This window comes from Schistocerca serialis, chromosome 3, assembly GCF_023864345.2.
Source record: "Schistocerca serialis cubense isolate TAMUIC-IGC-003099 chromosome 3, iqSchSeri2.2, whole genome shotgun sequence".
NCBI classification, from domain to species: domain Eukaryota; kingdom Metazoa; phylum Arthropoda; class Insecta; order Orthoptera; family Acrididae; genus Schistocerca; species Schistocerca serialis.
The window spans coordinates 843,104,546-843,129,547 of NC_064640.1; the positions used below are offsets into that span (position 1 = coordinate 843,104,546).

Below are 25,002 nucleotides of genomic sequence, written 5' to 3' on the forward strand. Positions count from 1 at the left end.
CATGCCGCGACAGCGTGGACGTGAACCGTATGTGCAGTTGACGGACTTTGAGCGAGGGCGTATAGTGGGCATGCGGGAGGCCGGGTGGACGTACCGCCGAATTGCTCAACACGTGGGGCGTGAGGTCTCCACACTACATCGATGTTGTCGCCAGTGGTCGGCGGAAGGTGCACGTGCCCGTCGACCTGGGACCGGACCGCAGCGACGCACGGATGCACGCCAAGACCGTAGGATACTACGCAGTGCCGTAGGGGACCGCACCGCCACTTCCCAGCAAATTAGGGACACTGTTGCTCCTGGGGTATCGGCGAGGACCATTCGCAACCGTCTCCATGAAGCTGGGCTACGGTCCCGCACACCGTTAGGCCGTCTTCCGCTCACGCCCCAACATCGTGCAGCCCGCCTCCAGTGGTGTCGCGACAGGCGTGAATGGAGGGACGAATGGAGACGTGTCGTCTTCAGCGATGAGAGTCGCTTCTGCCTTGGTGCCAATGATGGTCGTATGCGTGTTTGGCGCCGTGCAGGTGAGCGCCACAATCAGGACTGCATACGACCGAGGCACACAGGGCCAACACCCGGCATCATGGTGTGGGGAGCGATCTCCTACACTGGCCGTACACCACTGGTGATCGTCGAGGGGACACTGAATAGTGCACGGTACATCCAAACCGTCATCAAACCCATCGTTCTACCATTCCTAGACCGGCAAGGGAACGTGCTGTTCCAACAGGACAATGCACGTCCGCATGTATCCCGTGCCACCCAACGTGCTCTAGAAGGTGTAAGTCAACTACCCTGGCCAGCAAGATCTCCGGATCTGTCCCCCATTGAGCATGTTTGGGACTGGATGAAGCGTCGTCTCACGCGGTCTGCACGTCCAGCACGAACGCTGGTCCAACTGAGGCGCCAGGTGGAAATGGCATGGCAAGCCGTTCCACAGGCCTACATCCAGCATCTCTACGATCGTCTCCATGGGAGAATAGCAGCCTGCATTGCTGCGAAAGGTGAATATACACTGTACTAGTGCCGACATTGTGCATGCTCTGTTGCCTGTGTCTATGTGCCTGTGGTTCTGTCAGTGTGATCATGTGATGTATTTGACCCCAGGAATGTGTCAATAAAGTTTCCCCTTCCTGGGACAATGAATTCACGGTGTTCTTATTTCAATTTCCAGGAGTGTATGTTTGCCTATTAGACATTACGACCCTCTGCAACTGTCGGCGGTCTCTGTCAGTCAGACTTTTGTGCTGTACGTTTCCCTGCCCGTCTCCACTTCACTATCACATCGGAAGCAGTGGACCTAGGGATGTTTAGGAGTGTGGAAATCTCTCGTACAGACGTATGGCACAAGTGACACCCAATGACCTGACCACGTTCGAAGTCCAGGTGTTCCGCGACCGCCCCATTCTGCTCTCTCACGATGTCTAATGACTATTGAGGTCTTTGATATGGAGTACCTGGTAGTAAGTGGCAGCACAATGCATCGAATATAAAAAAACGTATGTTTTTTAGGGTGTCCGGATACTTTTGATCACATAGTGTATTTCTGAATATGTTTGCAATTATTCCTACTACACAGTTGCCCATTGCAACCCCATCTGCTTGTGTCCAAAAATTTATCATTAAATTCTACATCGCACAAACGGTCAGAAGTATCAACATTAGATTCAAAGGACTTACGAGATCATGCGAAAGCAATTAGTCAACTCTGTACCTACATCTTAAGAATGAAAATGACAAAGCACAACGCATTGAAAACAGTTTAAAAATTTTACAGAAAATATCTAAAGTATGTACCATGAACACTGGGGAAGAATTACAGATATACACATAATTCCCGATCCAGGTACTGAATGAAGAAACTGACCTGAAAGAGAAGCACTGTTTAGAAAAAATTTATTGAGAGTTTCAACCACGAGAAATAGAAGCAAATCAAGATTACATTGCAGCTGCTCGAACAGACTTCTCGTAAACAGAAGTAGTGACGGTACTCAATTTGAGGCACTCCCCTTAGCGTATGCTATCGAACAAGGCAACCTTCACAGCACTCCTCTTCCATGCCTTTGTGTTTCCATGACAAATGTCTAGCTTGGGACAGGCTGTTTCTAAGACACTGTGGGACGTAGTTCTTTTTAGTCATTGTTATTTAATTAACTCACATAGGATTCATACTACACCACTGGCCATTAAAATTGCTACACCACGAAGATGACGTGCTACAGATGCGAAATTTAACCGACAGGAAGAGGATGCTGTGATATGCGAATGATCAGCTTTTCACCGCATTCACACAAGGTTCAAATGGCTCTGAGCACTATGAGACTTAACATCTATGGTCATCAGTGCCCTAGAACTTGGAACTACTTAAACCTAACTAACCTAAGGACAGCACACAACACCCAGTCATCACGAGGCAGATAAAATCCCTGACCCCGCCGGGAATCGAACCCGGGAATCACACAAGGTTTGCGCCGGTGGTGACACCTACAACGTGCTGACATGAGGAAAGTTTCCAACCGATTTCTCATACACAAACAGCAGTTGACCGGCGTTGCCTGGTGAAACGTTGTGATGCCTCGTGTAAGGAGCAGAAATGCGTACCATCGTGTTTACGACTTTGATAAAGGTCCGATTGTAGCCTATCGCGATTGCGGTTTATAGTGTCACGACATTGCTCCTCGCGTTGGTCGAGATCAGATGACTGTTAGCAGAATATGGAATCGGTGGGTTCAGGAGGGTAATAAGGAACGCCGTGCTGGATCCCAACGGCCTCGTATCACTAGCAGTCGAGATGACAGGCATCCTATCCGCATGACTGTAACGGATCGTGCAGCCACGTATCGATCACTGAGTCAACAGATGGAGACGTTTGCAAGACAACAACCATCTGCACGAACAGTTCGACGACGTTTGCAGCAGCATGGACTATCAGCTCGGAGACCATGGGTGCGGTTACCCTTGACGCTGCATCACAGACAGGAGCACTTGCGATGGTGTACTCAACGACAAACCTGGGTGGAGGAATGGCAAGACGTCATTTCTTCGGATAAATCCAGGTTCTGTTTACACCATCATGATGGTCGCATCCGTGTTTGGCGACATCGCGGTGAACGCACATTGGAAGCGTGTATTCGTCATCGCCATAGTGGCGTATCCCCCGGCGTGATGGTATGGGGTGCCATTCGTTACACATGTCGGTCACCTCTTGTTCGCATTGACGGCACTTCGAACAGTGGAAGTTACATTTCAGATGTGTTACGACCCGTGGCTCGACCCTTCATTCGATCTCTGCGAAACTCTACATTTCAGCATGATAATGCACGACCGCATGTTGCAGGTTCTGTACCGGCCTTTCTGGATAAAGAAAATGTTCGACTGCTGCCCTGGCCAGAACATTCTCCAGATCTCTCACCAATTCAAAACGTCTGCTTAATGGTGGCCCAGCAACTGGCTCGTCACAATACGCCAGTTACTATTCTTGATGAACTGTGGTATCGTGTTGAAGCTGCATGGGCAGCCGTACCTGTATACGCCATCCAAGCTCTGTTTGACTCAATGCCCAGGCGTATCAAGGCCGTTATTGAGGCGAGTGGTTGTTGTTATGGATACTGATTTCTCAGGATCTATGCACCCAAATTGCGTGAAGATGTAATCACATGTCAGTTATTGTATAATATATTTGTCCAATGAATACCCGTTTATCATCTGCATTTCTTATTGGTGTAGCAATTTTAATGGCCAGTAGTGTATTTTGCTGAAAGAATGCTACCAAAAAAGTGGAAAAAGTAATCAACATGACTGGAGACATCGTAGCTTCCTGAAGTGAGATATCGGCAGTGGGTATTGGTTAGAATGTACAGAAGTATTTGAAATTATTAAAGTACCCATGTCATAGACGGGCGATCACTGAATACACTGTTCCTTGTGTCCCTGCGACACTAAAGTGAACTTTCGGAGGATAATTGGGATACTCAGTTCGATGTGATCTGGTGACTAACAACAGTATATTAGAAAAAGTCTTAGAAATTATGATTACTTTCATGACCGGCATTCGAATCATATTCCTCCATGTGTGGTAAAATGTAGAAAAATCTCTATGACGATCTTGAGTACGGACATGAGTAAACTTAGCATTTAAATATCGATAAATTTTCCCTGACCAAGCCTATGAAATGTAGAAGGACGAAGGCAATATTTACACTTAGCGTAAGGAGAGGAAGCTCTCTTTAAGTGTCGATAATTACAAGATAGCGCTGGTAACAAAGAGGAAGAAGCCCAAATATCCTATTAGTTGTACAGATTGTTAGCCTCTGACATACGGAGAAGAATATTACAAAGCGATATGACATCCGTTCTAGGAAAGACTTAGATTAGTTGGAAGGTTGTCGGGAAACGTAGTGCATCTGTTATGAAATATAATACAAGGTTCTAATGCGCCCAAGTCTAAATTATATCCGCCGCGCGAGGTAGCCGTGCGGTCTAGGCGCCATGTCACGGTCCGTGCGGCTGCACATGTCGGAGGTTCGAGTCCTCCCTCGGGCATGGGTGTGTGTGTTGCCCATAGCGTAAGTTAGTTTAAGTTAGGTTAAGCAGTGTGTAGGCTTACGGACCGATGACCTCAGCAGTTCGGCCCCATAAGACCTTACCACAAATTTCCAATTTCTAAATTATATCTACAGCTTTCTTCATTTTTCTGATAGGCATTACAACAAACATGGAACGAATTCAGAAACGCGTCGCTAAGGTCGTAACAAGTTGATACAAGTCTTACGGAAACGCTACACCAGTGTCCAAGAACATAAATTGGGTAAATTATAGAGAACTGGTGGCCAAGAAAGCTGAGGAAGTTCAGGGCATGACCTCGCTCCATGCACTAGTGGAGTAGGATTGACCATTGCTAATATTCGTGCGAAATTTCGTCTGCTATACACCGAACAGTGACATGCGGAATTTACTCTGATCGACAAAGAAAGTGAAGAACCCAGAAATGGAGGTGAAAACGAAATGAAACTTCGTCAGGGTGGGATGGTATGTCATGCTATTCCAGTAATTACAATATCGAGTCAAATTTGGAAAGAGCTTGGCAGTATGATCTCAGTTATCATTAGGAGCTGCCCTCTCTCTGGCCTCGGTGCATATACTGATTCCCTCGGACAGGTGTTGTAGAGCCTCTCGTGAGGCATTGTAACCCACAACTCTTATAACTGGTTCTTGATATTGTACTGTGTCTGTATAGTGACGGCTTCTGCTTGTATTTTAAACCACAGCACTGGGTGGTAATGAAGTCCCACATAAAGATTGCCCTTTCTCGAATAACACACCAAAACTTAGTACAATGGTCATTATACACTGACGCAAAAAAATCGGAACATAAAGGAGCTGTGTGACACAAAGTTCGAAGATGAGCTTCTACATATGAAAGATGATGTCTCTTCATATTTTGTGCCAGTAGCATAAGAGTGTTGCTAAATGCGCCACTCTCTCTTTCCAAGCATTTATCCCGACTGGCGGGGTCTGCTGTTATGGTTAATGGGATTTGGCGTGTTAATTTTGAGGGGTGGCCGGATGCCCTTCCTGTCGCCACCCCATACCCCCTGGGATGGAATGTGTGTACCCCAACTGTCTGCAGCTAGTGTAACCCATGGAGTAGTACGAACGTGTAGCAAATGTCTGCGAGTCGTGTAACTGAGGCGGAACGTGGGGACCACCCCGGTATTCATCTAGTAGGATGTGGAAAACCGCCTAAAAACCACATCCAGGCTGGCTGCCACACCGGCCCTCATCGTTAGTCCGCCGGGTGGATTCGATCTGGGGCCGGCGCGCCTACCCGAGTCCAGCGAGGCTGGGGTGGTGGGCTAATTTCAGCACCAGCAGATGGCCCCTCCGAAAATAATCAACTTTGGATTCTACACATTTTTTCGTGTGAAGCTTATTTTTCTAGTAATTCTGGTTTGTCAACTTAAAATTTACACCCTATATATATATACGAGGGCTATTCGGAAAGTAAGGTCCGATCGGTCGCGAAATGGAAACGACTATGACAATCCGATAAAGCTTTGCACAGATGTGTTGGGTAGTGTCTCTAGTATAACCCCAGTGACCATCACGTCGCTCTTCCCATTTCTGAGCTCGCAGTGAGTGCGTAAAGATGTCTAGAAAATAGTGTCTGCCGCCAAGTACGAGGGCCTGGTGAGAAATTTCGCCTGAAGCTATGCAGCTAACATTACATAACTGTCGTGCTGTTTCTTCTTCAAGACCATTCTCCGCCGCATTCTGCAGGGGCAATGAAGATGCTCCTGCATCGTTGTCAATTGGAAATGTTTGACTACCCACAATACAGCCCGTAATTGTCTTCCTCTGAGTTTCATCTCTGCTCACATGAACCGTTGGCTATGAAGACAACATTTTGGCACAAGACAACGAGCCGTAGGCCAGCGTAGAGAAGTGGCGGAAAGCACTGGCGGCTGCCTTCTATAGCGAGGGTATTGGAAAGTTGGTACAACGCTACGATACACGTCTAAGTCGGATCGGCGACTATGGAGATAAGTAGCTGCAAGGTGTATCTAACTGTTGCAAATAAAACATTTTAGATTTTTACCGTGGTTTCCATTTCCCGACCTATCGGACCTTACTTTCCGAATAGCCCTCATATATATATATATATATATATATATATATATATATATATATATATATATATATATATTACATGAAGAGGAATCTGCAAGTCGGACACATGCACAGTGCATGTAGTATCAGTGAATGTGCTGCCTCTATGTAGGATGGGGAAGGCTTGTGATCCGTCTGAGTTTCAAAAATGGCTCTGAGCACTATGGGACTTAACATCTGAGGTCATCAGTCCACCAGAACTTAAAACTACTTAAACGTAACTAACCTAGGGACATTACACACATCCATGCGGTCGTGCGGTTCCAGACTGCAGGGCCTAGAACCGCTCGGCCACACCTGCCGGCTGTCTTAGTTTGATCAAGGACAGACTGTGATAGCCCAAAGACTTGTCACGAGCATTTCAGAAACCGCACATCTTGTTAGGTGTTCGAGGAGTACTCTGGTGAAAATAAGGTGAAACCACGTCCAGACATTTTGCAGTTGGGCGGCCACCCCTCATCACAGATGCCAGATACCATAGGCTGGGCAGAATGGTAAAACAGGACAGGCAACAGACTGTGGCGGAACTAATATCCGACTTTAACGCTGGGTAGAGTACAACTGAGTCTTACCACACATTGCACCGAACACACCTAACAATGGGCATCCACAGCTGACGAGCGATGCATGTGCCAATGTTTACGCCACAACATTGGCAACTATGAGTGAAATGAGCTTGTGACTATCGCCACTGGACGTCTGCACAAAAGTAGAACGTTGCATGGTGTGGTGAATATCAATACCTTCTCCATCATGCTGACGGGAGGGCGCAAATCCGCCGTTTTCCAGGGTAACAGCTCTTTCACACACGTACTGTGGGATGGCGACAATCTGGCAGTAGCTCCAATGTTCTCTGGGGAACATCTATGTTGGCATCCATAGGTCCAGTGGAGCTTGTGAAAGACACCATGATGGTTAAGGAATATCGTACATTGGTTGCAGATCACGTATACCCCTTCATGACTATCATGTTTGCCGATGGTAGTGGCATTTTCAACAAGATAATGTGGCTTACCACTAGGCCAGGAGTATGATGGAGTGGTCTTAGGAACACAGCGGCGCGTTATAATTGATGTGCTAGTCCCCTCACTCAACAAGATCTGCAGATCTGAGCCTGATCGAACACATCTGGGATGTGATTGACTGTTGCGTCAGAGCTCATCGCCACCCGCCCCCTCCCCTCCCCCCACCACCTTTCCAGAATTTATGGGGATTAAGTGACTTGCGTGTGCAGATGTGCTGCCAACTCCTTCCAGCAACCTACCAAAGTCTCATTCGTTCCAAGCCATGTTGCACTGCTGCTGCTGTCTATGCCAAAGGTGAACATACTGGCTATTAGGCACGTGGACATAATGTTGGTTGATCAATGCATATACAGGGTCGTCCATTGACAGTGACTGGGCCAAATAAATGGTTCAAATGGTTCTGAGCACTATGCGACTTAACTTCTGAGGTCATCAGTCGCCTGTAACTTGGAACTACTTAAACCTAACTAACCTAAGGACATCACACACATCCATGCCCAAGGCAGGGTTCGAACCTGCGACCGTAGCGGTCGTTCGGTTCCAGACTGTAGCACCTAGAACCGCACGGCCACTCCGACCGGCCACTGGGCCAAATATCTCACGAAATAAGCATCAAACGAAACTCGTATAGCTTGAAGGGGGAAACCAGATGGCGCTATGGTTGGCCTGCTAGATGCCGCTGCCATAGATCAAACGGATATCGATTACAGCACCATCTATCACAAAGCGAAAAAAGTGGTCCAACTAAAACATTCTTTATCTTTACGTACTACACGAATATGTAACAAAAAATGGGCGCTCCTATTTAAAAGAAACGCAGTTGATATCCGTTTGACCTATGGCAGCGCCATCTAGCGGGCCAACCATAGCGCCATCTGGTTTCCCCCTTCAAGCAAGACAAGTTTAGTTATTTGTAGTTTTTTCGTTTGACGCTTATTTCGTGAGATATTTGGCCCTGTCACGATCAATGGACCATCCTGTATATCACTCACTTCTTCGCATATGTATATGCAGGCGCCTTTAGTGGCACACGGTTTCACAGAATAAAAGGAAGGCATCATTGTCATTCTCCATCGAAATTTGCAAAAGCATGTCCAGCAACTACAGGAACTGTGATATCATGTATCGATGCCACCCTACTGGTGAATTACAATTGGCACCGGAATACCAGGTTTCCCTCTGATGCCAACAGCAGTAGCATGGGATCTGGCAGACCCAACGATGCATGCCCATTGCGCCACACCTCCAGCAGTTCTGCATCACGAGCGCCCTCTGCTGCTGCGATATAGGACAGCCAGCAGCAGCACTCATCCAGGTCGCACTTAGAGCCTCATCGCTATGGCAGCATTGTTCATCCTTGGTGCAGCGAGCCACATTCTGGTTGCTGCATTATTTGTAATGAGTCTTAGTACACTTGCAGAAATACTAGTTTGGGAAATACTCTGGTTATTGTGTTAACTTGTTTGCTAATCATTTCTGCTCCTGTCCAGTTTTCCTGTGGCGACAGTTGATGCATCCCTCTGTAGCCGACCTCTCCTTACCGTTGTGTACAAAGTTGTACACAACAGATACACTTCCATAGCAGATGTCATAACAAAAGTCGGTCAATGGGTTGAAAGAAAAGATCACAAGGCGCTCACACATAATCAGCTCAGAGAAAACAGAATCTGTGGAAAGAGGCTAATATCAACATGTAACAGACGACTTTCAATATCTTGGACACTGGCACTGAGACAGAGTTGATGATCGAGCTGGTACCAAAGATGTTCTATCAAGGACAGATGTGTGAATCTTGCTGACCACGCGAGTATATCAACATCATGCAGACAGTTCATAGAGACATGCATGGTGTGTGAGTGGACAGTGACCTGTTAAAAAAAAACGACACAGTACTGTCGCATGAGAGTTAAAACATGAGGATGCAGAATGTCTGTGACGCACCATTGTGCCATAAGCGTTGCCTCAATCACTACCACCAACGACAGTATGTCATACTCGATGGCTCCCCACAACACGACGACACGAGTAAGACGTGTGTGCCTCTCCAAAACATTGTAGGAATGCAATAAAATGGAATCCTACGCTGTCCTTACGATGTTAGTTATTATATGCCTACCAGTTTCGGTGCTTCAGTGCACCATCTTCAGGCCTTAACTGCCGCTGAGGCAGCATCGTATAAATGATTCATTATTCGCCAACATCTGTGAGCTGGTTTTCGCAGACTACCTGTAACAACGATTCTGTGTCTCCAACCATCAGCTACCAAAGCCAATCATATATGTTGGCAATTAATGAATCGTGTATACAACTAGATTCAGCCCCCTCAGTGTCATTTAAGGTCTGAAGATGGAGCACTAATGCACCAAAACAAGTAGCCATATAATAAATAACATCATAAGGATGGCTGTAGGGCGGTCGGTGTGGCCGAGCGGTTCTAGGCGCTTCGGTCGCAGGTTCGAATCCTGCCTCGGGCATGGATGTGTGTGATCTTCTTAGGTTGGTTAGGTTTAAGTAGTTCTAAGTTCTAGCGGACTTATGATCTCAGATGTTAAGCCCCATAGTGCTCGGAGCCATTTGAATTTGATTTGATGGCTGTAGCTGTTCCATTTTATTACCTAAATGAATGACCGAAGTCCCTTAAACCTCCAACCAGAAGGATGGACATATAAAAAAAATGTCAGAATGGGACCTCTCCCGAGGACGCTTGTCAATGATGGTCGTCCAGGGCGGTGCAGAAACATAGTTGAACACAGAGCAATGCCATTCACAAGCAGTCCATGTTTTCTGGTCTCAGCATTAATCTGAACACAGCCGGTATCCTCTTTCTCAACAGAAATGGACATGAGGATTAATACGGTTCTTTATTTACTTGAACATTTACTTATCTTGAATAGAGTCCATGTATTGTGGTACAACAAATCTGACTTATAGGGCAGGCAGAATAAGCATAGGAACGACTCGCATTTCTTCATATTTATATTTGGTTTCGGGGTTTCATTTTGTATACTCTGACAACCTGGCTAGATGATCGTTTATTTTCCTTGCATGTGCACTGTAATTTTTCCCCTTCCAACATTAGCTTGTCCTCATTTCACGTTTACCACATTATTTATAGTTTCTGGTTGCAGTTAAGTACCGGTAACTGCAGAAGAATTATGCTTGTTGTTCGTTTGGCAAACAGGATTTGTGAATGGTCGGTCAACATTCCGCCTCATTGAGGCGACTGAAGTTAAGCCTTCCTGTCCTATGTAATGGAGAACTCAATTTTCAATATACAGTGTTAATAAGTTAACTCCTTCTCGATTTGTCCAAAACTGTTCATCCGCTCAAGACTCAGGCTTCACACTGAATGACTTGAGGAGGGCTAGTCTTACGGTCTCAGTGATACCACTTAGATTCCCTCAGTTATATCGAAAATGAATGTGCGACGATACCTTCAGATCACAAAAGAAGGTTCGTGTTATTAGTAACCACAGAAAATTATTTAATACCTACAGTTTGCATGTGATCAAACAGATTTTGTTTTGATAGTTGGAGAAACTGCCGAAGACCGACACTTTAGTTCTATATCTTTGACTTGATACATAAATTTCCCTGTGGAAAACTGAAGGTAATGCTTAGGCGAAATGGCACGCGAGAGCTTATTGTGCAACGCCGAGCGAGGTGATGCAACGGTCGAGCGCGGTGATGTAGTGGCCTGCAGTCACACGTAGCGCCAGGCGTTATAGCCCAGGCAATGAAGACGAAAACAGGATGAATAGGAGAAAAAATTCGTGTAGCCACAGATTTTTGTACAGTGATAAGGAAGAGTGAAATGAGCAATATTCTAGAAAATTTCAACCGTGAGGTGTGCGCGTTGGGGTGGGGGTGCGTTTAAAAGTTACGTTTTTGGAATAACTCGAAAACCTTGGTTTCTAGCGAAAATGTTTCTCAAATTAAGCTACATTAAACTTCCTACGAAAAGCATCCTATTCATTTTTTCAGTAGATCTAACACTTTTCGCATTGCAGGGGATCGTGAAATATTATATTATTAAAAATAGCCTCTTAGTGGCATAAAAGTAATATTTATTTTTAACTGAAGTAGGTTAAAAACAATTACTATATTTGCGTACCACGTCTAAGTGCAGCAGAATCGATTAATTTTGTTTTGGGGCTGTAAAAGGTTGAAGGGTAGGAGCACGAGGGAAGTTCAAATCGTTCAAATGGCTCTGAACACTATGGGACTTAACAGCTGAGGTAATCAGTCCCCTAGACTTAGAACTACTTAAACCTACCTACCCTAAGGACATCACACACATCCATGCCCGAGGCAGGATTCGAACCTGCGACGGTAGCAGCAGCGCGGTTCCGGACTGAAGCGCCTAGAACCGCTCGGCCACAGCGGCCGGTGAGGGAAGTTCGGTCGCCGGAATGTGGTCCTGCAGTTCCCTGCATCATAGGTCTGCAGACAGGTGTTGTCCCACTCTGTCTACCCCACCACGTTGCAAAAAGCAACTACAGGTTGTTTCACAAAGTTACACCGATCCTCCGCAGCGCGCATTATAAAGCACTGGCGACGCAGTCCGCAGACATGCCAGATGGGGGGTGGGAGGGATGGGGGTTACTATCCACAAAGTCCGCTAATACTGAACAGAATAATGATACGATCTACTAATAGTACCAACCCAAGAAATGCATATGGACTTCCCGCGCCCGGGTTCCCGGGTTCGATTCCCGGCGGTGTCAGGGATTTTCTCTGCCTCGTGATGACTGGGTGTTGTGTGATGTCCTTAGGTTAGTTAGGTCTAAGTAGTTCTAAGTTCTAGGGGACTGATGACCATAGCTGTTAAGTCCCATAGTGCTCAGAGCCATTTGAACCATTTTTGCATATGGACAGTATCTACGTAAGCCTCTGCGTACTGTTCAAGGAAAGCGTTTCTGAAGAAGAGAAATTTGTTAACATCGAGTATAGATTGAAGTGTCAGGAAGTCGTTTCTGAAAGTATTTGTATGGAGTGTAGCGATGTATGGAAGTGTACGTGGATGATAAATGGTTTGGGGAGAAGAGGAATTTGTAGTACAACTTGACTAGAAGAAGGGATCGGTTGGTAGGACATGTTCTGAGGCATCAAGGGATCACCAATTTAGTTTTGGAGGGCAGCGTGGAGGGTAAAAATCGTAGAGGGAGACCAAGAGATGAATACACTAAGCAGATTCAGAAGGATGTAGGTTGCAGTAGGTACTGGGAGATGTAGAAGATTGCACAGGATAGAGTAGCATGGAGAGCTGCATCAAACCAGTCTCAGGACTGAAGACCACAACAACAACAACAACAACCCCAACAACAAACAATTGGCTCTGAGCACTATGGGACTTAACAGCTGAGGACTCGCATTCGGGAGGACGACGGTTCAATCCCGCGTCCGGCCATCCTGATTTAGTTTTTCCGTGATTTCCCTAAATGGCTCCAGGCAAACGCCGGGATGGTTCCTTTCAAAGGGCACGGCCGATTTCCTTCCCTAAGCCGATGAGACCGATGACCTCGCTGTCTGGTCTCCTTCCCCGAAACAACCAACCAACCAACTTAACAGCTGAGGTCATCAGTCCCCTAGAACTACTTAAACCTAACTAACCTAAGGACATCACACACATCCATGCCCGAGGCAGGATTCAACCCTGCAGCCGTAGCAGCAGCGCGGTTCCGGACTGAAGCGCCTAGAACCGCTCGGCCACAGAGGCCGTCCATCATGTATCCACCTACAGACACCCAAAGACAGTATCTTCCCGTACAACACAGCATCATAACCAAACAGCGGCAGATTGCTGCTCATCCTGTCTGTCAGTTAATTTTTTGTCCAGGAAATATCAGCTGTCCTATCACATTTCTTGGGCCACGCCTGGCGACACACTTGTCTCTGGCTGGCTGTCCGTCTGTTAATAAGTCCGTTCTGCTAACACCAGTCGGCCAGCCTCGTTAGCTACGGGGTCTTCGTGAGCGGATTGCTAAGCGGAAGAGCCCGGGTTCGATTCCAGACCCTGGCAGAGGTTTTCTCCGCTCGGGGACTGGTGTTGTGTTGTCCTCCCGTTCCTACTGTCAACACTGACATTCCAGTCATGAAGTGGCTAAACAGGCACCGCCCAAAAGCCGCACATGGGGGTATTTGATGCCAAAAGTTAGCCATAATTAGTGTTTGGTATCTTCTGTACTTGAGGCCCTAGAGAACATATTTGTAGGATATAATGTGTTTACATAATTTATAACATGAAATAAAACAAAATTATGGTATTTTTATTAGATTCATTATTTCTTAGCTACAATAACATGTACGAGGGTGACTCAAATGAAAACCTTAAATGCAAGTCCACCAGCGCTTATGAAGTGCATAAATTCCCTTAGAAAAAAATTCCTTTGGCAGTCCGCGCAACTACTCATGCACCGCGTGGCATACCTCATCATCAGAACGGAACTTCTTTCCTCCCATTGCGTCTCTGAGTGGTCCAAACATATGAAAATCACTCGGGGCAAGGTCTGGTAAGTATGGTGGATGAGGAAGACACAAAATGCAGGACTGTGATTGTTGCAATTGTTGCACTGGCAGTGTGGGGCCTTGCATTCTCATGTTGCAAAAGGACACCTGCTGACAGCAATCCACGTCGCTTTGATTTGATTGCAGGCCGCAAATAATTTTTTAGGAGATCTGTGTATGATGCACTGGTGACAGTGGTCCTTCTAGGCATGTTATGCTCCAAATGACGCCTTTTTCGTCCCAAAAGTGTGTCAGCATAACCTTCCCTGCTGCTGGTTCTGTTCGAAACTTCTTTGGTTTTGGTGATGAGGAATGGTGCCATCCCATGCTCTCTCTCTTTGTTTCCGGTTGGTGGAAGTGAACCCAGGTTTCGCCCTAGTAACGATTCTTGCAAGGAAGCCATCACCTCCTCGTTCAAAGCACCGAAAAAGTTCTTCACAAGAATAACACGCCGTTCTCTCATTTCAGGAGTCAGCTGCTGTGGCACCCATCTTGCAGACACTTTGTGAAACTGAAGCACATCATGCACAATGTGGTGTGCTGACCCATGACTAAACTGTAAACATGCTGCACTGTCATTCAGCGTCACTCGGCCGTTTTCCTTCACTATGGCTTCAACTGCTGCAATGTTCTGTGGAGTCACAACTCGTTGTGCCTGACCTGGACGAGAAGCATCTTCCACTGAAGTCACACCATTTGCGAACTTCCTACTCCATTCGTAGACTTGCTGCTGTGACAAACATGCATCACCGTACTGAACCTTCATCCGCCGATGAATTTCAATAGGTTTCACACCTTCACTACACAAAAACCGAATAACAGAGCGCTGTTCTTCCCTGGTGCAAGTCGCAAGTGGGGCGGCCATCTTTATACTGATACTGCGACGGTATGTGCGTCTGCACTATGCTGCCACCTACAGACTATTCTGCACGCTGTTTGTAGCACGCCTACCAACTTACAGGATGACAGCGCGAAATTTCGATTTGTTATTACAAATTTAAAGATTTCATTTGACTCCCCCTCGTATTATTCAGATGATGTCTCCCAGTCTTGTTTGTCTTCATCATCATTTTGAGCTTAAGGGACCTGACTAATCAGTTCTTCGCTTGAGAACAGTAAACGTAATGTTTCTTTTAAGAAAGGTTCGCTGGTTTTCTTTGGCTTCGGTGTCATACCTATTATTTATGGATGAGATATCAGTAGTAGCCTGTTTATTATGTCCAGATTACCTTCTTCTCATGAGAATTTCCTGGTAAACGTTTGTCTGTAACGACGAAAGTGCTTATTGCAGACCTGGCTTGCTTCATCTGATAAACTGCATATGAGTAAGAGGGCATGTTCATTGACAGTTGACTCATGGACCAAAATCTTTCGTACAATGGGAGACATAGGAGGTCATGGATCTAAATCAATGTATGGTCATACTGTTTAAGCAATATAAGCAGAAAATTTATTAAATATAGCCTTCAGCTTACCACCCAGAATCTAATGGCGCACTGGAAAGAAGTCATAGTACACTAATTGAATATTTTACACATTTTGTAGCAGATGATCAAAGTTCTTGCAAAAAGTGGGTACAATACGGGTAAGCAATTTTAGTGTTTAGTACCACATCATACAGCTGAACAGGGTTCGCATCATTCGAACTAGTCTATGATAGAACAGTAAACAAACCAGGAATATTGCAACAAGAGTAACCCACCAGGTTAGCGGAGCGCGCTAATGCGCTGCTTCCTGGACTCAGGTAGGCGCGCCGGCCCCGCATCGAATCCGCCCGGCGGATTAACGACGAGGGCCAGTGTGTCGGCCAGCCTGGATGTGGTTTTTAGGCGGTTTTCCACATACCGGGCTGTTCCCCACATACATCAGTTACACGGCTCGCAGACATCTGAACACTTTTGCACTATTACATGGATTACACTAGTCGCAGACAGTTGGGGTACACAAATTCCTTCCTGGGGGGGGGGGGGGGGGGGGGGTACGTGGTGGCGGCAGCTAGTGCATCCAGCCACCCTTCAACTAACATTGCCACATTCGATTCACCATGCCGACCCTGCATATTGGCAGGAAAAATGGGGCAAGCAAAAGGAAGAAAGAATATTGCAACAAGAGTCAACACAGATAACTTACGATAATGAATCATATGTGAAAAGCAAGGCAGCACACAGAATAGTAAGAGAGTTCACAGTAAAGATTAAGAAAGACGTTAAGGAACAATTTAATGAGACACAGAGCCCGAAAGAATTTAAAGTGGGTGACAAAGTGTTGCTCTTTGATGATTCAGTAAGACATGAGAGATCTAGAAAGTTAGAGTCATAGTGGCAAGGGCCGTGTGAAGCAGAATGCATAGTAACCCCGAAGGTAGTAATAAAAGTCGAAAGAATCAAAAGTCCCTCCAACAGATTAACACAGTAGTTTCAGTTTCAGGTACGGCTCACGTAGAGAGAATGTTCCTAATACTAGCAATCACAGCGCTACATGCAAGTTCCGAAGCAGAACAAATGCCAACGGCTTTTGATGTAGGACTCTGTTATGATAATTTAAGAGAAGTTGACACTTACAATACCGTTTCGAGAATTGTACCGTACGTAACATTAGATGCTATACCCGAACATTGTCAGAAGTCTGAAAGACAAGAAACGCTAGCAGTCCAGAGATGTCGGAACACACTGAAAGAACTGCATGCGGGATTAATAGAGCGTTGCGTTTCCGAAAGAAAGGGAAAGAAAATTAGCATTTAAGAACTCGTCGATTTCAAAGTCATTAGAGACGAATCACAGGCTCTTCGAAGGAACCATCCCGGTACTTGTGTGGTAAAATTTGGATGTCAGCGTTTCACGGGAAACGTAACGATGGATTACTTTCAATCGAGAATGTTAGCATTACCACGCTATGGACAGTGGCGCCCTCTGTACTGGCTACACAGGGTCGTCCATTGATAGTGACCGCATCATATATCACACGAAATAAGCGTCAAATGAAAAAACTACAACGAACCAAGCTCGTCAAGCTTGAAGGAGGAAACCAGATGGCGCTATGGTTGGCCCGCTAGATGGCGCTGCTATAGGTCAAACGGATATCAACTGCGTTTTTATTTAAATAGGAACCCTCATTTTTATTACATATTCGTGTAGTACGTAAAGAAATATCAATGTTTTAGGTGGACCACTTTTTTTTCGCTTCGTGATAGATGGCGCTGTAATGGTCACAAACGTATAAGTATGTGGTATTGCCGGCCGGAGTGGCCGAGCGGTTCTAGGCGCTACAGTCTGGAACCGGGCGACCGCTACGCTCGCAGGTTTGAATCCTGCCTCGGGCATGGATGTGTGTGATGTCCTTAGGTTAGTTACGTTTAAGTAGTTCTAAGATCTAGGGGACTGATGACCAAAGGAGTTAAGTCCCATAGTGATCAGAGCCATTTGAATCATTTTTGAACGTGGTATGACGTAACATTCCGCCAGTGCGGACGGTATTTGCTTCGTGAAACATTACCCGTGTTGAAATGGACCATTTACCAATACCGGAAAAGGTCGAATGTGTTTATGTATCGCTATTGTGATCAAAATGCCCAACGGGCGTGTGCTATGTATGCTGCTCGGTATCCTGAACGACATCATCCAAGTGTCAGGACCGTTCGCCGGATAGTTACGTTATTCAAGGAAAGAGGAAGTGTTCAGCCACATGTGACACGTCAACCACGACCTGCAACAAATGATGATGCCCAAGTAGGTGTTTTAGCTGCTGTCGCGGCTAATCCGCACATCGGTAGCAGACAAATTGCGCGAGGAACGGGATTCTCAAAAACGTCGGTGTTGAGAATGCTACATCAACATCGATTGCACCCGTACCATATTTCTATGCACCAGGAATTGCATGGCGACGACTTTGAACGTCGCATACAGTTCTACCACTGGGCAGAAGAGCAGTAACGGGACGATGACAGATTTTTTGCACGCGTTCTATTTAGTGACGAAGCGTCATTCACCAACAGCGGTAACGTAAACCGGCATAATATGCACTATTGCGCAACGGAAAATCCACGATGGCTGCGACAAGTGGAACATTAGCGACCTTGGCGGGTTAATGTATGGTGCGGAATTATGGGAGGAAGGATAATTGGCCCCCATTTTATGGATGGCAATCTAAATGGTGCAATGTATGCTGATTTCCTACATAATGTTCTACCGACTTTACTGCAAGATGTTTCACTGCATGACAGAATGGCGATGTACTTCCAGCATGATGGATGTCCGGCACATAGCTCGCGTGCGGTTGAAGCGGTACTGAATAGCATATTTCATGACAGGTGGATTGGTCGTCGAAGCAGCAGTTGATATCCGTTTAACCTATAGCACCGCCATCTAGCGGGCCAAACATAGCGCCATCTGGTTGACCCCTTCAAGCTAGACAAGTTTCGTACTTTGTAGTTTTTTCGTTTGACGCTTATTTCGCGAGATATGTGGCCCGGTCACGATCAATGGACCACCCTGTATAATCAGCGCTTCCTCGAGTTCTCTTTGTAGGTCGCAGCTTTATCTCGGAGGATATCTCTCGCAGTCAGAGGCGAAACGTCAGGAGAGCGTTTTATGCATCACCATGGCCTATCAGCCCGGAAGTTGTGAGTGGAAACAGCTGTGATGCCCCGTCAAGAGATACGTGTGTCCACAGGAGAAGTTAGGAGACACTTCTTCTGTAAATACAAGAAAGTCCCTCAACGGCAAAGTTCTGACCGTCCGAGGAGACATGCGACACAAAATTCACACGCACAGCGACGTCACAAAACTGGTATTGTACGGCGTCTTCCGAACAACACGATGTAGCCTGAAGCCGTCGGCACACGGACCGTGCATCAGAACGTTGAGCGGTGATCGTGCCGATTTTCTGACGTCATAGCGTGGAAAAGATCGTTCGGGAGTCTTTCCGAACGTGCAGAGCAATATCTGACATGTCAGATATTCTGAGCGTGCGTCTGAGCGTTGACCAATGAGATGGCACAACGCCAACTACGTCACACGCACGCCGTCTCTCTTCATTACAGACTTATGAGGCGCCATATGGCATTCATTTCAAGCCTATGTGTATACAGGGTGTTCCATTGATAGCGACCCGGCCAAGTATCTCACGAAATAAGCATCAAACGAAAAAACTACAAAGAACGAAACTCGTCTAGCTCGAAGGGGAAAACCAGATGGCGCTATGGTTGGCCCGCTAGATGGCGCTGCCATAGGTCAAACGGATATCAACTGCGTTTTTTTTAAACAGAAACCCCCACTTTTTATTACATAGTCGTGTAGTACGTAAAGAAATATTAATGGACCACCCTGTACATGCAATTTCTGAGCACCAGCAAATTGAGATTCACTGGAAAACCCGTTGTTAATTGTGTGATTCGCTCCAATAAAATAATGAGATACATCATATTCGGGGCAAAAGAATTATTGTAACTTGCGTATTATGAGAGTGTGCTATCTGAAGGCAGCGACACACTGAAGATCCACCTAAAACACATAGTTCTTGGTACAATTTGTTAAAATCAAATTTCAATTAGTAGCAAATCTACGAGTAAGGTTTTCAGCAAGGAGTAGGATAATATGATTAAGACGAAGTGTGTGCTGTTGGTTTAGCGTAATGGGTAGCACCACTGTTGGCAATTTATATATTTGTTGGGGCGGTGGTTCGCTTATTGACACCTCCAAATTTTTTTTCCAAGCATTCGCGTTTTTATTAGGTTCTGATACATTATTATTAGTTTAAAATAAGTATAAACTACAATATTTGATGTTATGTAAATATAAGTACACCTCTTCTTGAGGGGTGACTTTGTTCGATTGGCATAATCTCCAGGACAGCTTGCGCTACTTGTATAAAGATAATTTGCTCCTTTTTCTTTTGTGCTTCGTAATTCGCATGTTGCAAAGATTCTGCTACTGGGTAGGAACAGTGATCAAGTAAGACTGACCTTGGGGTTTTACTAAAATGTGGGAATGATGAAATAATGTTTATCTTATGCGGAGAAGTATTCCAAATTTGTACCGCAGTGTTTGTATTGGAGATTTTATAAGCTTGTGTCCTTATTGATTGCACATGGTACTTTCCTTTTCGTGGACTATGGAGGAAATGTGCGTTTTAATAGAGCTAACGTGGGAATTTTACTCGCGCCCGTTGAGTAAACAGTGTGATTTACGAAATAGAAACATCCCGCAACTCCAGCTGGAGATCGTTGCGATCGCGTATACCACGTTGGGGCCCACGTACCGTATGCACAAGTCGCATCGTTCCTGAGCGTTCAGCAGCACGTTGAACTTGGCATGCTCAATGTTAACGTTCGACAGTACGGTCCGTGTGCCGACAGCTTAACCGTCAGCTCTGGCGCACACTGAGGCAGACTGACGACAACACAGTAGGCGGCCAACACAGTAGGCGGGTGCCGTTGTCGGGCCAACTGCGTCTTCGTCGCTACCGGATAAGGATATTACACTACTCGCTATTAAAATTGCTATACCAAGAATAAATGCAGATGATAAACGGGTATATATTGCACAAATATATTATACTACAACTGACGTGTGATTACATTTTCACACAATTTGGGTGCATAGATCCTGAGAAATGAGTACCCAGAACAACCACCTCTGGCCGTAATAACGGCCTTGATACGCCTGGGCATTGAGTCAAAAAGAGCTCGGATGGCGTGTACAGGTACAGCTGCCCATGCAGCTTCAACACGATACCACAGTTCATCAAGAGTAGTGACTGGCGTATTGTGACGAACCAGATGCTCGGCCACCATTGACCAGACGTTTTCAGTTATTGAGAGATCTGGAGAATGTGCTGGCCAGGGCAGCAGTCGAACATTTTCTGTACGCAGAAAGGCCCGTACAGGACCTGCAACATGCGGTCGTGCATTATCCTGCTGAAACGTAGGGTTTCGCAGGGATCGAATGGAGGGTAGAGCCACGTGCCGTACCACATCTGAAATGTAGCGTCCACTGTTCAAAGTGCCGCCAATGCGAACAACAGGTGACCGTGACGTGTAATCAATGGCACCCCATACCATCACGCTGGGTGATACGCCAGTACGGCGATGACGAATACACGCTTCCGATGTGCGTTCACCGCGATGCCGGCAACCGGAGTGGCCGTGCGGTTCTAGGCGCTAAAGTCTGGAACCGAGCAACCGCTACGGTCGCATGTTCGAATCCTGTCTCGGGCATGGATGTGTGTGATGTCCTTAGGTTAGTTAGGTTTAATTAGTTCTAAGTTCTAGGCGACTGATGACCTCAGAAGTTAAGTCGCATAGTTCTCAGAGCCAATTGAACCATCTGATGCCGCCAAACACGGATGCGACCATCATGATGCTGTAAACAGAACCTGGAGTCATCCGAAAAAGTGACGTTTTGCCATTCTTGCACTCAGGTTCGTCGTTGAGTACACTATCGCAGGCGCTCCTGTCTGTGATGCAGCATCAAGGGTAACCGCAGCCATGGTCTCCGAGCTGATAGTCCATGCTGCTGCAAACGTCGTTGAACTGTTTGTGCAGATGGTTGTCGCCTTGCAAACGTCCCCATCTGTTGACTCAGGAATCGAGACGTGGCTGCACGATCCGTTGTAGCCATGCGGATAAGATGCCTGTCATCTCGACTGCTAGTCAGACGAGGCCGTTGGGATCCAGCACGGCGTTCCGTATTACCCTCATGAACCCACCAATTCCATATTCTGCTAACAGTCATTGGATCTCGACCAACGCGAGCAGCAATGTCGCGATACGATAAACCGCAATCGCGATAAGCTACAATCCGACCTTTATCAAAGTCGGAAAGGTGGTGTTACGCATTTCTCCTCCTTACACGAGGCACCACAACAACGTTTCACCATACAACGCCCGTCAACTGCTGTTTGTGTATGAGAAATCGGTTGGAAACTTTCCTCACGTCAGCACGTTGTAGGTGTCACCACCGGCGCCAACCTTGTGTGAATGCTCTGAAAAGCTAATCATTTGCATGTCACAGCGTCTTCTTCCTGTCGGTTACATTTCGCGTCTGTTGCACGTCATCTTCGTGGTGTAGCAGTTTTAATGGCCAGTAGTGTATATACAGTGTACTGCGTAATAGTGAAAGCAGAGAAGGTGTGCTGAGTGGAGTGGTGTGTTGCAGGACGGTGGTGCAGGAGCAGTACTGCATGTGCCGGCCGCGCACCAAGCTGGAGCGCAGGCTGGTGCTGGTGGTGGCGGCGCTGGGGCTGCTCGTCGTGGGGCTCATCATTGGGCTCGTCCTCGCGCTCGCCAGGCACAGCCCCGACGTCGACTGCAAGGACGTCATCGCAGCCGCTCACCTCAAACTGTTCCGCGTCTGAAGCTGACACCACTTTTTTTACATACACGCGAAACAGTATTCGTTTCGCGATGTACGATGTATTTATGGTTTAACTTTTGTATGTCCTGGATGAAATATTTATTAATTACTTACGACTGTTGACATCTCGTGTTCCAAATGAGCTGCTGCCACGCGAACCTCCCGAAAATCCCTGTCAGTAGTGTACCTTCTGGCCGCGTTGGCGCGGTGCGATGCGTCTTCGTTCTAAAAGTTCCTTTGTTGCAATTCTCACATCCCAAGGGCGTATATCGCACTTAGGCATTGAGTAATTACAACAAAATAGCTTTCGCAAAAACAGACATAATGTCTGATAAAATAGCCGCAGTCACTGATTTTACAATGTAACTTTTAATCCGTCTTGATTGCAAAATGTTTATTCCTATGACCGGTTTCGGTTCCTCTATAACCATCTTCAGATCTGTAAAGATAATGATGTTATGTTAGGTTATGTTAACCGGGGACCCAGAAACGACGGAGAGGCTCCGTCTCCGCCGCTGCCGCAGTGGTCCACATCCCCACGACGACTACCGCCGTCCACTTCACCCCTCCGCCGCCCCACACCGAACCCAGGGTTATTGTGCTTATTGTGCGGTTCGGCCCCCGGTGCCCCCCCCCCCCCCCCCCCAGGGAACGTCTCACACCAGACGTGTTGCGTGGTAGAGTAATGGTGGTGTACGCGTGCGTGGAGAACTTGTTTGCGCAGCAATCGCCGACATAGTGTTGCTGAGGCGGAATAAGGGGAACCAGCCTGCATTCGCCGAGGCAGATGGAAAACCGCCTAAAAACCATCCACAGACTGGCCGGCTCACCGGACCTCGACACAAATCCGCCGGGCGGATTCGTGTCGGAGACCGGTGCTCCTTCCTGCCGGAAAGCAGTGCATTAGACCGCACGGCCAACCGGACGAATGATACTAATTTACTACTTCACGAATGCGAACCTTTTTCATCTTATCTAATCAACATCAAATGTACCAGAACGTACCTGATATTTAGGTTACAGCAGTAACCCGTCCAAATACAGCAACTTTCACATGCTGCGCCGCATAAAATTGGTTGACAGAATGCACGTCATTTATAATGTAGCAAATGTACCAGACGCCACCTGTCGCTAAAAGTGTTATAATTAATATAAATGACGTGCATTCTGCCAACCAATTTTATGTGACGCAGCATGTGAAAGTTGTTGTATTTGGACGGGTTACTCCTGTAACCGAAATATCAGGTACGTTCTGGTACATTTGATGTTGATTAGATAAAATGAAAAAGGCTCGCATTCATGAAATAGTAAATTAGTATCATTATCTTTACAGATCTGAAGATGGTTCTAGAGGAACCGAGACCCCTCATATGAATAAACGTTTTGCAATCAAGACGGATTGAAAGTTACATTGTAAAATAGCTTTCGTTCGAAATTTCCATCCTTAGTGTAAAAACATTACTGCAAGCAAATTGCCTGCCTGATTAGACACAGGCACGTGTTATTCCTTCTAATGTGCAAAGAAAATAGGATTCGTAGTGATCAATACCATGGTGTAGAAAAAGCATTCGTCCTGTGGAGAACGATATTATAACGTCGTTACATTCTTGTGTTACCCCATAGTGTGTCTGGAAGTATAGCACTAGAAAGCGCGACTGAGAATGTTATACCGCTAAAGATCATGAAACAGAAGAAGGAGTGGGAATTTTTTTCTGGGCTAAGATTGATGTATGTATCACTCTTACTCGATAAAGTTAATGTCTGCAAAATCATATGTCAATTTGATAGTAATAGTGATCAATACCTATAATAGCTCTCTAATTGTGTACTAAATCTACCCAGTGACAAATAAACGCTGACGAGATTAGTGAATCTATACTCTTAAATATTGCAGAGTCGCTTACAAACTACATTTCAAGTTAGTCAATGAGATACATCCGGAATTTCAAGACTGCTTATGTTATTTAGGAATGCCTGATCAAGTAACAAGTTAAAGCTGACCAACAGTACGGACACAAAAAAGGAAATTACATACATGGTAATTTATGACAGAGGTTATTTATAGCAATGAAATACTTGTAACGAAATTTACTATAGCAATAAAATCAGCTGTTAGCTGTAAACATTACATATCCTTTGAGTACCTACATTTGTGCCATAGTTATAAAACAATCAACAAACAAATCAAGATCCGGACCAAAATGCGGCTGGAAACGTAATTTATCAAATTTCTGTATGACAAGCTGTGCCTCGCAATTGCGGGCCATCGCGCACTTAAATCATAAATGTATGTCTGAGTGAAGCTACTCATGTACCACCACAATAAAATGAAAACAGTGAATAGTAGAGGAAGTGTGAACGAGAACAGTGGCATATTGAAATTTACAAAACAATGTCAAGTTTTATTAACCCATTAGCACATTACTGCCCATTAAAATTGCTACACCAAG

General features: G+C 46.0%; 1 protein-coding gene across 1 annotated transcript in view; it reads left to right on the forward strand.

Annotated features, from left to right (window-relative positions):
* The window catches only part of LOC126469601 (uncharacterized), a 164,182-nt gene extending 140,987 nt beyond the window's left edge, over positions 1-23,195 (forward strand). The window contains exon 3 of the mRNA XM_050096724.1: positions 22,355-23,195. Coding sequence (XP_049952681.1) covers positions 22,355-22,553 — 199 coding nt within the window. The 3' untranslated portion in view covers positions 22,554-23,195. The remainder of the gene's footprint in view (positions 1-22,354) is intronic.
* The last annotated feature ends 1,807 nt before the right edge of the window (positions 23,196-25,002 follow it).